The 15,383-nt window shown below is 40.4% G+C and overlaps 1 protein-coding gene across 1 annotated transcript in view; it reads left to right on the forward strand.

Moving 5' to 3' along the window:
- Positions 1 to 15,383, forward strand: part of CHN2 (chimerin 2) — a 252,615-nt gene that overhangs the window by 219,636 nt on the left and 17,596 nt on the right. Inside the window, exon 7 of the mRNA XM_004676813.2 lies at positions 540 to 617. Within this exon, the coding sequence (XP_004676870.1) occupies positions 540 to 617 (78 nt within the window). The remainder of the gene's footprint in view (positions 1 to 539; positions 618 to 15,383) is intronic.

Raw genomic sequence — 15,383 nt, forward strand, 5'->3', positions numbered from 1 at the left:
TGCTGATGTAGGTGAGGTCTCTCCTTTGCAATGTGCTTTGGCAGAAGCTGCCAGCCCTTCCTACTTCCATCAGTCCCTCCGTAGCTGACTGGATGCAGCTCCTGTGGGTGGTTGTGCCCATGAATGTGTGCTATTGTTCCAGGCACACGTTGGCCCTAAGAAACAGCACAAAACAGACTCATCCTTATTCAGATACAGAGCCCTTTCCATCACTCCAACCAGCCCTTCCAGGTCACATGCCCCAGGCCTTGGCAGACAGGACACAGCTGCCTCAAATCTGCTGTCTAACATTAGCCGCGGTTTGAAAACCCTTACAGCGTGCTGAAGTTACAAGGCTCTGCAGGGAAAAATAGATCTGGGGGTCGGGCACCATGTTCTCCCAGGAACTGTGGCTAGAAAATGAGAAAAAGTGTGCTGTGGTTCGGAAGTCTAAGCAAGGCAGGAAGCGCCAGGAGCTGCTGGCCGTGGCCTTGGGGGTGAAGGTGGGACTGAAAGGCGCCTTTCTCTGGCCCCCTTTCAAACTCTTTGCCTGTTCACAGATCTCCTCCCTGGTCCGAAGGGCCGCCCTCACACACAACGACAACCACTTCAACTATGAGAAGACACACAACTTTAAGGTAAGTGTTCCTTTTTCTGTTATAAAGGGCAGGTGGAGGGGTGCAGGGTGTGGTTGCTACCTGTTCTCTGTGAAGTTCTGAGACAGCACATCCATGGCTACCCATGTGTGGCTCATTCTGTACCAGATGACACTGTGGGCCTCTGAAAGTAGCCTACTTGATGCCAATGCCTAAAAACACCCTGATATGTATGTTAACTCAGTTCTGGGCAGTTGAGTCCATTTCCTCTTCATCTCCCTGTGGTCGCTGAAACAGAAACAGAGCAGGCCCAGTCTGTGACATTTGGAGACCTCAATTCTGAGCAGTAACTTTCCACCCAGAGCAGTAGTAAAGAATGTTGCCATCTCTGAGCAGGTGAAAACAGTTGCCTGTTTCACATGTTGTATTGTCTTTTGTTTTCAGTGATGCTAGATTCTTTGGTTATGTGTGAACAGCTGTGAAAGCAAACGATGACAGGAGACACCAGCCTGTCGCTTGTGTTGCTGTGCTGCATGCAGGGAGCATGCTGGCAGCCTGATCCTGTCCACCAGGCCAAACAAAAGTCTAGAAAGTGGGAGCAAAGGGGATTTTCTCATGTGCATTTATAACCTGCAATATTACCATCTTCAGTCCAGAAATGGCCTCTGTCAGGACAGTGTGGCCTATTTCCTTTGCCCTTAGATGTCAGAAGATGAACTGGGAGATTCTGGTACCAAATTGTGTGAGATGCTGTTCAGTGTAGGAGTCACTGGGCAGAGGTAGAGCTTTTACTCCAGGAAATGGATAGCAATTGGGAACTTAGAAAGAGTGGAGATGAAGGATCCAGGAAGAATAAAAAAGACAGCAGCAGATGCCTTTTTAATACAATTTGTTGTTTTACTGTTAATTTGACAAATCTGAAACAAAGCATTCATAACACTCGATATGCTTTGAAGTAAATCACATACTGTAGTTTTTGACATAATCATGAACAAGTAGAAAATTAATACTTAAAAGCTTTAAAATATATCCACAGTATGCGTTATTACAATATTCACTCACAAATTTGACTGTATGCCATTAATTTTATTTTTCTTTCATTATTTCATTTAGACAAGATTCATTCAATGAAAGACAAATTAGGTTGGGGGGTGGTTATGACATTGGTTAATATAAACATTATGAATTAATTGTTCTTTTATCTTCTATATACAAGAATGATTCTAAAAATTTCTCGGTTAGTAATCTAAAACAGTAGTTCCTGTTCTTAAATCTCACCAACATGAAAACGGACCAAAGAGCCAACCTGTTCCATTGGCTTCAAGGAACGTCTAACAGACTTTCCCGTTGGGGGTCAACGACCCAAAGGACTGTTGAGAATCGATAGGCCCTTTGTCACAGGTGACCAGGCTGATCTTTATCCTGTTGCTTTCCAATGCTTAAAGAAAAAGCTGTTAACTATACATTCCTGGTAGTTTGGTCTGTTTTCCCTTCTTCTGTTTTTAGAAAGTCAGTGGCCCAGGCATTCACATGCTATTATTGAACTGAAGAATGGAGTTATTCAGTCCTCCACATTTAGCGTTGGGGTGAAGAATTGTGTCATAGAGGTCCTCATAGGCCCTTGATAAGGCTACAGGGCTAATTTAGAGCATTAAAGTCCTTTAGACTTTTTTCTCTTTCCTGTTTTCTCTCTTTACCTTTTCTTTCTTTCTTTCTTTCTTTTTTTTTTCCGTAAGAAAGTGTTGTCTGACTTTTGGCAAAAATCCCTGACTCTTTGCATCCTGTGGCTGCTCTATCGTGAATGGGAGGGTAGATCTTCTTGGACTTGAACATTCTTTTCCTTCCTCTTGAAAATGTTGACATACAATTAGATACAATTGTATCTAATGTTAAGATACAATTAGAATTATGCCCTGCCATGATAGGACTTCACATAGATAGCTTCTCTCTCTCTCTCTCTCTCTCTATATATATATATAGATATAGATATAGATATATAGATATATAAATATATCTATATCTATATATATATGAAAAACACACAAGCACATATGTAATTGATTGAGACATCCAAGCTACAATTTCAGACTTTTTAATCTTAGCTCTCTTAAAACAGAGAGAGTTAAATCTTATTTCATTTAGTACTGTGGTTGTTAACATGATCTATATTAAAAATCAATGAATAACACAAACAACTTCTACAATTTTTGCTTAAGTCAATCTCTGTGGCCTCCCTTGTGGCTCAGAGGTTCAAGTCTCAGCACTGTGAAACTATCACCACCCACCGTGGCATAAGTTCAATCCCTGACCAGGGAGGTGACCCACATGGCACAGCAGACCTCTCCTGTTTCACCCGCTGCTCCCCTCAGCAGTGTATTTTGTCAGTCTGCCTGTTCTGCTCCCCACTCTGTCTCTGGTGAATCCTCTTACCCCTTCACCTCTGGCATATACCTCAGTTCTTGTGTGTGTAAATAAACCTTTAAAAAAGATAAACTATACTTGCATAGGCACAAGCGGGCAAGAAGAGCTGCCCCAAAAGAGACAGGTTTGCTGAGAGAGGCCTACATGTTTGCAGGCGGGCGGCCTAGTGGAAGGAGGTTTCTGCTAAGGGAGGTCAATGAAGAGATGCCCTGGCATGGTGCAGGACACTGGCAGGCAGGCGGCTACTACCCTGCAGAGGAAAGAGAGTGGATAATAAACCTGTTCTTTAAGTATTAAAAAAAATGAAAAGAAAAAAGTCAATCTCTGCTGTATGATTCCTTCTAACTCACTGCTATTGAGAGAAGACGAGACAGAACAGACAGACTGTTGCAGAGAACACAGCCAGACTGGCACGAACTTCTTCTATGTTTAGAACAGACGTCTCTGAAACATATCAGGCCCTGAGTAGCCGTGTCACTTGACTGTGGTTTTCAATGGTACTGTTCGTGTCACTGCCTTTAAGAATGAGCGGTGGGGGCGGGTGGTTCCCTCTGCCATTGCTTGCCCCTCCCACCCACATTGATGCTCAGTGGAAACTTTGCATGGTCTTTAGAATTTGGAATGTTGGAAGAATATTCTAAAAGTAGGGCTGTGTGACAACTGGAACAGAGTACTTAACAACACATCCCTGAACTTGAAGAAAGGTCACTCTTAGGAAAAGCCCTGCTGCTTAGCATTAGTATAATCTGTCTTGATTTCACACTTTATATTTACATTGATGTCTACAAGGCTCCCCTCTGAAACTTCTTGATTTATATTTTTATTTGAGGATGTGTTTGCATAAGTGTTCAACAAGGAGTGGTCACATTTTCATGCTTATCAGCAAATAGGACTCACTCAGCCCCATCTGATGGCTTACCTGAAAGGCCCCTCCAGAGATTACAACCTGCCAGCAGATTGATGCCCCCCTTGATAACAAAGATTTTTTGGCCCTAGTCCAAACTATGTCCAAACTATCCTCCCTACCCTAGATAAGAGCCCTAGCCTCCTCTTTCCAGGAATTTCACCAAGAGAAATTAATAAAATACAAATTGGGAATTCCCTTCTTGCAGCCACTGCTCCTGATGCATACCCACTGACCTTGCTTTACAAATGAAACATTCCTAAGAAAAGCCAAAATCCATCTCTGGAAACAAAAGCATTTGATCTCAGTTGAAATTGCCTTTCATTTCTTGTAATAATTGTGTATTTTTCAATGCTATCTGCAGATGTAACTGTGCTAATTTAAATGCTAAGTTCTTTGGGATTACTTGCACATACTAGGCTCTACGAGTAGGATTTGTTAAAAGGATGATGAAATGAGCAGACTCCTTTCTTATATGCAGAAATCACTCTGTTACTTGACATTATTTGATGCTGTTTTGCATTTACACCTCTGTTCAGTTGACTTGGAGAGGCTCTTCCCTGTAAATGGAATAACTGTAGCTGAGCCCTAAAAGTCCAGTGAACCCCAGAGGCCCAACACCTGCTTACCTGTCCTTCCTTCCCCTGGCAGCATGGGGATGAAGGAGCTGTGGCCAGGTCAGCATTCTGATTTGATCTTTGGCAAAAAGCTTGGCTATGTAGCCTGGCCTCAATTTTCTCATCTTCAAAATGGAACAATTTTAAAGTTTAAAGAATATATGTAGACCACCGATGATCTCTGGCACTCAGGAAGTGTTCACTTAATGTTAACAACTACTATCTTATTATTCATATTTTTATCTTTCATTTCTCTTATGATTGCCTGTCTACATTCTTTTCTACCCTCACTTCACTAACGAGATGTATTTTTAAAAGAAATGAAAGCTCATTCTAAGCACAGCAAAAGAGGTAGGAAGACATTGAGTCAGAAATGAGGCAGGAGTGACAGATTATGAGAAAGAGACCATGGGGACAGAGGCCCCCACTTCATATCCTGATAATCAGGTAGGGTGGGCAGAAGGTACAGACTGATAGCACTTGGATGCTTTTTCCGTAATGACCCTTGGGGGCTTTCTCTGCTCCACCTTTTGGTGTTCTCAGGCTTTCCCATCTGCAGCAATGTGTATATCATTCAGTCTTTCCACCAAATTCTCCCTCCGCCCTGGAGCATCAAGGACACTCAAGTCTATGGATAAAGATCAGAGGCCCAAAAAGTTCTAAAAGTCAAAGCTAACCACTCAGCCCCCACACCAAGTTCCAGATTCCCCCACCAACCCCCCTGCAAACCCCTTGCTCAGCCCCTGCCCACCCCTTCCATCCTTTGCCCAGCTTTACCTTTGTCCAAAGCACTAACCACTGTAATAGCCACCTGAGTGTGCATATTACAGGATTTTTTGTCTGTCTTATTTTCTGCAGAAACCCCAGTGTCTAGAACAGGACCTGGCCTCACACAGGCTGTCATGAGAACAATGGCTGAATGCATGTGTTACAGGTGTCTCATACCTGTCCACCTAAGATTCACTCTCCGTCCTCACTCCCCACCTCATAGTGTGCCCTTATTTGTGGCTTCCTTCTTGTGCTTATGTTGCCTGTGCTTAAGTTCTTCCAGGAAGTGGCCTTGCCAGGGTCACAAACTATGCTGGAGATGAGATGGCATCAGAGTATGTGAGACCTGCCCTGCCCTCACAGCCCCTGGGCCCAGGACACGGCCCTGCTATGCTGTCTGGTGTCTCAAAGGAGAGGGTGAGGAGGGGTGCACCTCTTTGCTCCTAGTATTCCAGCTCTCTATGCGGTGACTCTGAAAAGTGGCCACATCTGGACATAAATGGGTGCCTTACTTTCCCTTTTGTGTTTCCCACTCTGGATAGACAGGCTGCTGCAGAAGCATCAAAGGGTACACCATGTACACACATGTGCTCCTTCCAAACATGCCTTCACATCTCAAAAGAGCATGAGGGTCAGAATCAGAAATTCAGGAGGCTGAGAGTATCCTGAGGTCCCTCCTGGGATGACTGTCTAGGATGTGGTGACACCATCATCTCCCAGTTTGGGCCATGTGGCTTGGTGTGGTTGGTGATAGGTCTATGCCTATCATTTGATATTTGCATTTTTATCAGGATAGTCATCATTTGCTTTGGAGCAAGTCATTTTGCTTCCTACATGCAAACCAACCCCTCTTCTCATCATCCTACTGGACCTCAAAAAATGTATGAAACCTTCATCCCCTGCATTTAGCCTATCTTTGCATCCCAGCAGCCTCACAGTGGCCCATTTCCCATTCCCACCCAGGTTGCTCCACTCCTGTGACCTGGGAACAGTAGCAGTGGCTGTCACCTGAACTTTGGCACAGGGAAGAATCCACTTCAGAAATGGCTGTGGTTTTTATTTTGTTTAATAAACAGAAAAGACTATTTTTGCAGAAACCAATCTGGCAGGAACAGCTCAAAGAAAAGGCATGATTCTTTGTGTCTGGTATAAAATGAGGGACTCAGTGTACGGCTGGAATAAATGGGTTTGGAGATACTGGACTTCAGGAAGAAAATATGGTTCCCAATAAAGAAGAGTCCTTTGGATTATTTCCTACTATAGCCTAGTTCCAGTATTAAAATTATTAGAAACTCTTTAATTTCAAGTAATAGAATCCCTGGGAACTATTTTGAGGCTGTAGGCAGGAGATTTCAGAGCCCCAGGGACCACTCAGAACACAGGCTGAAGAAGGAGAGGAAACTCTCATACAACTGGGCCCAGTTTCCCCTTCTCTTCCCCACCTCCTTCCTTCCCTCTTTCTATCCTTCCTCCCTCCCTCCCTCTCTTCCTGCAACTTTATGGCCCTCTGTTCTCTAGGTATCAGCTTTATTGTTCTCTCCCATCCTGGGCCATATGGTCTACAGATTATAGCTAATGGTAATTCTCTGGTTTATATGTTACAAAACCAGCCACAAAGTCCCAGTTCCAAATTTTCAGAGAAAAGTTGAACAGCTGACTTGGGCCAAAGTGCCTGCCCTGCTTGGGTAACTCAGGACATAGAGCTCACCCCCATAAGCCTGTAGATGGCAAGAGGCTTGAGGGCTGAACAGCGTCCAGGTTCCATGTGGAAAAAAGAATCCTCTGGGATAGTCTGGAGATGTCTGCTCTAATTCCTTTCTTCTGGCTTTAAAGAATTTCCCTTCAAATTTCACATCAAAGGTTATTCTCTTTCAACTGAGTTCTGTTTGAAGCAAACCATACGTTTCTCAGAGGCTAGATACTATTACTAATACTCATTTCTGCAAACTTAGGCACAAATTAGTGTTGTCATCTGTCTGCTTGTAAGTCTTTATTCTTCTGGTCCAGCTTTTGTACCCTGTGCTTGCAGCTATTGTGCCATCTTGCAGCCAGGAATAGCCTTCAGCTAAATTGGAAGTAAATGTGGCTGGTCTCTGACAGAAGTTCCAAGCTTCTCACAGGAGAGATGCCTTCTCTGCACCAGCATCTGACTGAAAACTTTGATCACCTTAGCATGTTTTTAGGTAAACACTGGATACTATCACCATAATCCTTTAGAAACCACCAGAGCCAGGTGAAAAGAGAATGGCTATTCACAACAAAACCTGCAGGGGCACCTTGCTGAGGCCACACTCCAGGGAAGGGGCGTGGCCCAGCAGTTCCACAAATATAAATCATCTGCCCCTATATAAAGTGCTTCACTGTTATTAATTTATATTTAACTTGTTTTATCCCAAAGAACACATAATTCAAAGAGACTATTCTATGACTGAATGGCTGATTCTGGCCTTTGAAAGCCAGAGAAACGTGCCTTTTATGTTTGGAAGGGAGAGGGGCAAAGCACCACAAAACATGTTAGATAGGTGTTTTTCAAAGTTCTAACAAAGAGGAAACTATTAGATATTCATTCTTATTATGCAGTAAATATGGGCTGAGGGCTGACTACCCGCGAGGCACTGCCAGGTGCTCGACACACAGTGGGGACATCAGATTTTCAACTCTTCCTCCACTGGCTGGTTCTCAACCAGAGTGGTTTTGCTTCCCAGTGGACATTTGACGTTGTCTGGAGACATTTTTGATTTTCGTGACTGGGGATCCCAAGGGAATCTAACGGAGTCCAGGGCTGCTGCTGACATCCGCCAGCACCAGTACAGGCCCCCTGCAGAGTGAATGGTCACTGTCAGCAATGCCCAGACTGAGAAACCTTATAGTAAGCAATGGGGAACCTGGAGCATTTTGAACAGAGAAGTATCAAAAGAATGTTGATGCTGATGACCTCATAGACCTGAGAGGAAGTGAGCTAGCTGGGAGGTGAGAATATGTCCCTTTATGTAATGAGCAGGGCTCAAAAAGCTCTGTGGCAATGGGTGCTTTAGAAATTAAATCCTATTTGAAGTGTAGAGCTACTGAGGAGACAGAAACAGGGCTTCAGCTCAGCTCTTCTGAAACTTCTGCCACAAGGCCTCCCAGGGAAACACGTCTGTGTCCAGACTGAGTAATGCCCCTGGACTGTTTCTAATTCCATCTGAAAAGGTTCACTTCAAGGTCAGTATTTCATCTGATCCTGCAAGAAGGAAAAGTCCAAAGTTTAACCTAATTGCTCCCACAAGTTCAATATCTTAAGATTATGGGAAATGTAGTAGATTGTAGGAAAAATCCTTAGCTGAGGTCAGAAAACCAAGCCTTTCCCTTTGCTGCTGACCATCTTTGTTCCCATGGATGACCTGGCCACCCTCTACCCCTTGAGTTGACTCTGGGCAACAGCTGAATTTTGTAGCTAGAAGTAGCTTTTGCCACCTCCAACCCCCTCTCTATACACATAAAGGGACTACCTTTAACCCAAAAAGTTCTCTTCGAATCAAAACCAAAGAATTAAGTTCATTTTTTAATGTAAATGATAACAAACTAAGGTGATGCCCTTTTAGTGCCTGCCAGTGGTTTGTGTATGGATTGTGTAATGGGCCTCACCCACCACCCTTCTATGGGACACTTAAAAACTTGTGTAAACTTTGTGATTGTTCCAGTGGATGGTGCTACTTGATCTAATGAGACCAGGGATGCTGTTAAACTTCCCACAATGCACAAAGACTTATCCAGCTCAAAATGCTAATAGTGCCAAGGTTGAGAAACCCTGATATGCACTGAGAGAAAAGGCAAAATCTCTCAGCTGTAGAACATCATAAATAGCACTTTCTGTTTCTTACAGTCTAGAGCCCTAGCTGAGCTGATTATACACTTGGGCGGTGTCTACATTCACCCCTCAAAACATACTTGTTGTAAAACCACCAGGGAATACCGCCTTCCAGATTCAGCAGATGTGAGACAAATAACATCCTGCTCGTTTAGAAACAGCCAAGTCGGGGGATAGTCACTAAACACTTGAGATTTTTCTGGACAAGGCTTCTTGCTCTTGTTTTTACTAAGTGGCTATTCCTGGGCTATTTGTCAAACATACCTTATCTCTTGTAATATCATCTTTTTCTTTTTTGGTGTGGTTTTTGAATTCCAGGCAAACCAGGGCCAGTATAATAGTCTTGGACAGACATTCTTCCTGTCTGGCGTATTTTCTTCCTGTCTAGGGTATTTTAGTTACTGCCCTAAAGATTTTAAAATGTTGCTTTACTGAAAAGATACTCTTGAAAAATCAATAAACTTCAGAGAATGAAAAAGCTGATCAATGTCTTCTCAAGATATGGGGCATTACATTTGGGAGAGTAGATCATCTCATCCCTAAATAAAAGAGGGTGCCCTGGGCATTTACGTATAGCCTACTATCTGGAGATTGTCTTTGTGGGCCCAAGAGAAAATCGATTATATCAGCCCTGAAAATAAACAGTGGCCCATCACAAAGAGGAAATTAGGCCGTGGGCCTAAAATAATGTTTAACTAACTATCTTCCCGTCTGTCCCCAGTTTTCTTTATTTCTGTGGGAATGTGTATTTGTGGGGACACTCAGAGCGATTTGCTAGTCACAAATAACTGCTTGCATTTATTGGGCTGGAGAAATACAGCTGAGAACAGTAGGGATACATTGATGGCAAAGGATACTGTAAATATGGGCAAGGCTGCTAAGCACTAAATGCAGTTTTGGTATGCTGATTTACTTTATAAGATCCTGGCACACAAAAAAAGTGAAATTGTAGAAAATCTGTGATCAGCATATCCTGTATTTCCTGAAACACTGAATAGGCCAGTTTTTATTTCATCAATGTATAGTAAACACTGCAGTCACTCTTAGTTGTCAAAAGAAGCAATGATAACAGGCAGTCTATCATTATGTTGACGTCAGAGGAAATTATTCTAATGTTTCATCTTTAAATATGAAGTTTAATATGTATATTTCTAGATACCTTTAACCAAACTAACTATTTTTAGGAGGGCTCCCTCTCTCCTTGTATGCTATATACTATTATTATTAATGAATGCTGAATTGTGATTGTTGGTATTCCAGTTTTTGAAACATTTATGTGGTTTTTCACCTTTGTTTTGTTATGGTGGTTGCATTCTGGCAATATGTTATCTGCTTCAGAGTTCTGAAATAAACCCTCCTTGGTCATGACATTTTTAAAATATAATGTTACATTTAGACGAATTTTTCTAAGGATTTTTATATTTATTTTCCTAATTGAAATTAACCTATCATTTTCTTTTCATGCACTGTTCTTGTTTGTATTGTTTTTTATCTATGTTGCTTCATAAAGCAAATTGTGAGCTTTTCTTTTTTGATCCCCCTGTCTGGGATAGTTTATATTGGCTAAAGATGATTTGTTTCTTTAAGATTTGATGAAACTTTGTAAAATCACTTGTTATCAGTAATTTGAGAGCAGATGATTTAGTGCAGACTCAGTAGTTATTTAACAGTTATAATTAAGTTTAGGTTTTATATGTTATTTTGATTTATTTTTGATAATTAATATTCATTAAGAATTCCTTCCATGCAGTTTTTAATTTGGCATATATGTACTTTGTATTATAGTGCATATCTTAATACATATATGTATGTGTGTTCACTTGTATTGTAATATTGTATCCTATATTAATGTCCATTCTTCTATGTCTTCTTTATTGTTCAATCTTTTGATTTTTTTAAAGTGTCTTTCATTTTTTAATCCTTTTTTAAATTTTCTCTTTTCTTTCTACTTATATTCTGCTATAACTTTTGCTATTATTTTACTATATTATTTTTCATGCTTTCTAAATAGTATGCTTAACTTACTCATTTTCAACTTCATTTTTCTAATATATGAATTTAAAGTTTCTGTGTCCACAATGAGAGTTTTCTTTTTCAATCTTATTTTTTTTTATTTCTAAAGAAATCTACCAATATTTCTTCTTTTCTGTCCTTAAAACATGATTTTAAATCTCCACACATCTGGCCCTCCATGTTGGCACAGGGGTTAAAGCACAACCCTAAGAAGCTTAAGCCACTTCCTCATGAGTTCAATTCCCACCTGTCCCAGGGGAGATCCACATGGTGTGGCAGACCTCTCCTGACCAGCCTGCTGCTCCCCTCAGCAGTGTACTTCGTCCATCTGCCTGTTCTCCCCACTCTGTCTCTGGTGAATCCTCTCACCCTCCGCATCTCTGGCATGTACCCCAGTTCTATATGAATAAATAATCTTTAAAAAAAAATTTCCACACATTCTGGGGATTAACTATTATTTATTTTTAATATTATTGTTTTGTAGTCAGAATATGTTCTATATAGTATTGATTCCTTTGTATATGTTGAGGTTTGGTTTGTGGTCAGACTGTGAAAATGGCCCATGTGTTGTTTTTTTAAATTTCTTGGTATGAGATCTCTCTTATATTAAATATACTATATATATATATATAGTATATATATATATATACACTATATATATATATAGTATATATATACTATATATATATATGCTTATATATACATAAGTGTATTTGTTCCTGTGAATAGACATTAAAAGCTTTGTTATTATAGATTTGTTGATTTTTCTTTATAACTTCTTCATTTTTGCTTTATAGTTTTGTTTTTTTTTTAAGATTTATTTATTTGTACATACAGAACTGGGGTACCGGCCAGAGGCTCAGGGGCGGCAAGAGGCTTCACTAGAGACAGTGGGGAACAGAACAGGCCAACTGAAGAAGTACACTGCTGAGGGGAGCAGTGGGCGGGTCAGGAGAGGTCTGTCGCGCCATGTGGTCACCTCCAGGCAGGCGGGAATCAAACTCATGCAGAAGTGGCTTTTTAGCTTCTTAGTGCTGTGCTTTAACCTGCTGCGCCACCAGGGAGGGCCCCTTTTTTTGCTTTATAGTTTTAAGATCATGTTGTCATGTACATATTGAGCTCCAGGTTCTTATATATTTATGGTAAAATTAAATCTCTAATTATTATATAATGACTGTCATTATTACTAATAATGAAGACATTTTTATCAATATATCTATTTTGGGTATCTGTTGGCTAGAATTTACTGGCTATATCTTTTTCTTTACCTTTAATTTCAACAATCTCTATCATATTATGCTTTAAATGAGCTTCTTGCAAAAGTTTTAAAATACCTGAAAATTCTCTTTGGTGAGCTAGTCCTATGTTTATTATAATTAGAAATATATACAGATTTTTATTCTTTTTCTTTACTGTGAGCTTTATTGTTTTGTTTTTCACTTTTTCTACTTTATATTTGACTTGATCAAATCTTTATTTCTCCTATGCATTTTTTAGTTTCATGAATTCCATTCCACTCCATTTGTATACTAAAAATTCTATAATACTACATGCATAATTGATTTAAAATTTTGTTCAGCTAATTAGTAACTTTATTTACATCCCCCAATTTATAATTACCTTAGAATGTTTTAATTCTTTTAAGCCTCTGTAGTCTTTCATAACATTGTTCACCCTTTTTTGAGTTCCCTGAAATTAGTCATCTTGTTGCTGTTATTTACCTGTAGGGCTTGCTAGACTGACTCATGTTTCCTAATTTCTTGCTTGCGGTAGTTTCTTTTCTTTAAAAAAAAAAAAGATTTTATTTATGCATACAGAAATGGGGTACAGGCCAGAGGTACAGGGGAAGTGAGAGGATTCACCAGAAATAAAGCTGGAAGAACAGGCAGATCGACAAAATACACAGCTGGAAGTAGCAGCAGCAGGCAAGACAGGAGAGGTCTTTTGTGCCATGTGGGTCACTTCCAGGGCTGAGATCAAACTCACACTGAAGTGGCCATGACCTGGTTTAGCTTCTCAGTGTAGCACTCCAACATGCTGCGCCACCAGGGAGGGTCCCATGCCATAGTTTCTTAAGTCCTGTACTAGGTTCATTTTGCTTTGTGCAGAAACTCAATGTCCCTTCCTATTTCTTTGAGTGAGGAACTGTAAGTGGAAATTCTTGCCATTTGTCCGGAAGTATCTTTACTTCACTCTTGCTCTTGTATATTTATTAGCTGGGAATAGAAGTCACGTTAGCAGTCATTTTCTCTGAGAACTTTAATGAAATTATCAATCACGCACTAGTATCTTTTGCTGAAAAGGCTGTTTTTACCCCAGTTGTTCTTTTGCAGGTAAAATGGTTTTTGCTGGTCTTCTGGAATTCTGCAGTTTTATTATAATCTAAAAAAGGATTATTTTTTATTTATCTTCTTTGAGATTCATTTAGCTTTTCTATTTTGTCTTTTACTAATTCTGGAAAATCTCAACTAGTTTCTTTTTTGAATGTATGCTCTAAACCCCATCACTTTCCCAATGCCATCACTCTTTGCTTCTCTCTCTTCTGCACTGCCAGTCTCTCTTATATCAATCCCCCTGACAATCAACATACCCAACTAGCTTTCATGTTCAAAATAAAATTTCTCCCTTGATTCCATATCTCCCTTGAGCTACCTTCTTTCTCTGCTATATGCATTGGAATGGGATTTCTTAATGAGGCTGCCTACATGGTTCTCTACTTCCATTCTTCCCATTTATTCTTCAGTTCACTTGAGTATGACCAGCTCTTGCTAATCCAAAAATACGACTCTTGTCAGTATTGCTAAAGAGTCATGTGTCTTTCCATGCACAGCACTCAGTGGTTGTCCATTCCTTCCCTAAAATAAGACATCTTTTTAATTTATAAAGATTTATTAAGCATATAAGAACTGGGGGGAGGGGGTTACAGCCAGAGGTGCAGGGATTGAGAGGATTCACTAGAGACAGAGTGGGGAATGGAACAGGCAGATTAACCAAAATGCACTGCTGAAGGGAACAGCAGGCCAGCCAGAAGAAGTCTGCTGCACCATCTCCCTGGCCAGGGATTGAATTTGTGATACAATGGCTGTGGACATAGTGCTGTGATTTAACCCCTTGTACCACCAGGGAAGCCCTAAAATAAGTCTTATTAGGCTTCTGAATTTATTTTTCTCTGTTGGTTCTCTCTAAATGTTGGATCACAAAGAGCTTAGACCTTGAGCTCTATTATCTTTATTTTCTATTCTCTACACATAGATTTTATCCACACCCACAATTGTAAATACCATTTATGTATCAGCAATGACCAAATGTATACCCAACCCTCACTCCTCCTTTAATCTATTGAATTGTGAATTCCTGTTTGACCTGAATACTTGGAATCTTAGCAGTATTTAACGTTAAGCTGTACAACGCTGAGTTCTTTTTATCTTACTAAATTGTATTGATTTGTCACTTGTTTACATAACTGTCTAATTTGGGAAAAGATGAATCATCTGAAAGAGTGCACTGCAAAAGTATGTCTTTCTGTCTAAGCAAATAGTATCACCATCAACTTAACTTCTAAAGCTGGCAGCAAGGAGTTATTCTTGATTCTGCTCTCCCTCTAAGACTTGACATTTATGTTATTATCAAGTCCTATATGTTCTATCTCCAAAATATATCTCACACCCATCACTTACCATTTTCACTGTCAGTCAGCACTTATCATTTTCACAGCCAGTCTCTGGGTTTCCATCATTTCTCAACTACAGCACCACTCCTGGATATTATCCACTACTGAATCATTAATATCCACATTCAACACAGTAGTCAGAATACCCTTAAATACCTTTATTTTCATCTTCATCCTAATTTTTTAAGTTTTCCAAGAACTTCTTATTTGACCTAGATTAATGTGAAATCCATATTCATAAATAAAGACTCCAAGGTGTTTACTGGTTTCATACCTTCCCCAGCCTCTGGGGAACATTCTAGAATATTCCTGGCATTCTGGCTTCCCTGGCTTCTGGCTCCCCAGTCACAGCAAGTTCTTTTGCTCCTTCAGGACCTTTATAGATTAATTCCTTCTGCCTGGAAAGCTCCCTTCCCTTCTCTGACAGGCCTGGCTCCTATTCACCCTTCAAGTGGCTTGAGTTCACCTTCTGAGAGAGGGCTTCCTGATCATTGAGGGTGACACTGGGCAACTTGTCAGTATCTCTAATGGCAGCCATAAATAAATAAATATATATATTTATTTT

The sequence above is a fragment of the Condylura cristata genome, unplaced genomic scaffold (assembly GCF_000260355.1).
Source record: "Condylura cristata isolate star-nosed mole 26May11 unplaced genomic scaffold, ConCri1.0 scaffold00005, whole genome shotgun sequence".
NCBI classification, from domain to species: Eukaryota; Metazoa; Chordata; class Mammalia; order Eulipotyphla; family Talpidae; genus Condylura; species Condylura cristata.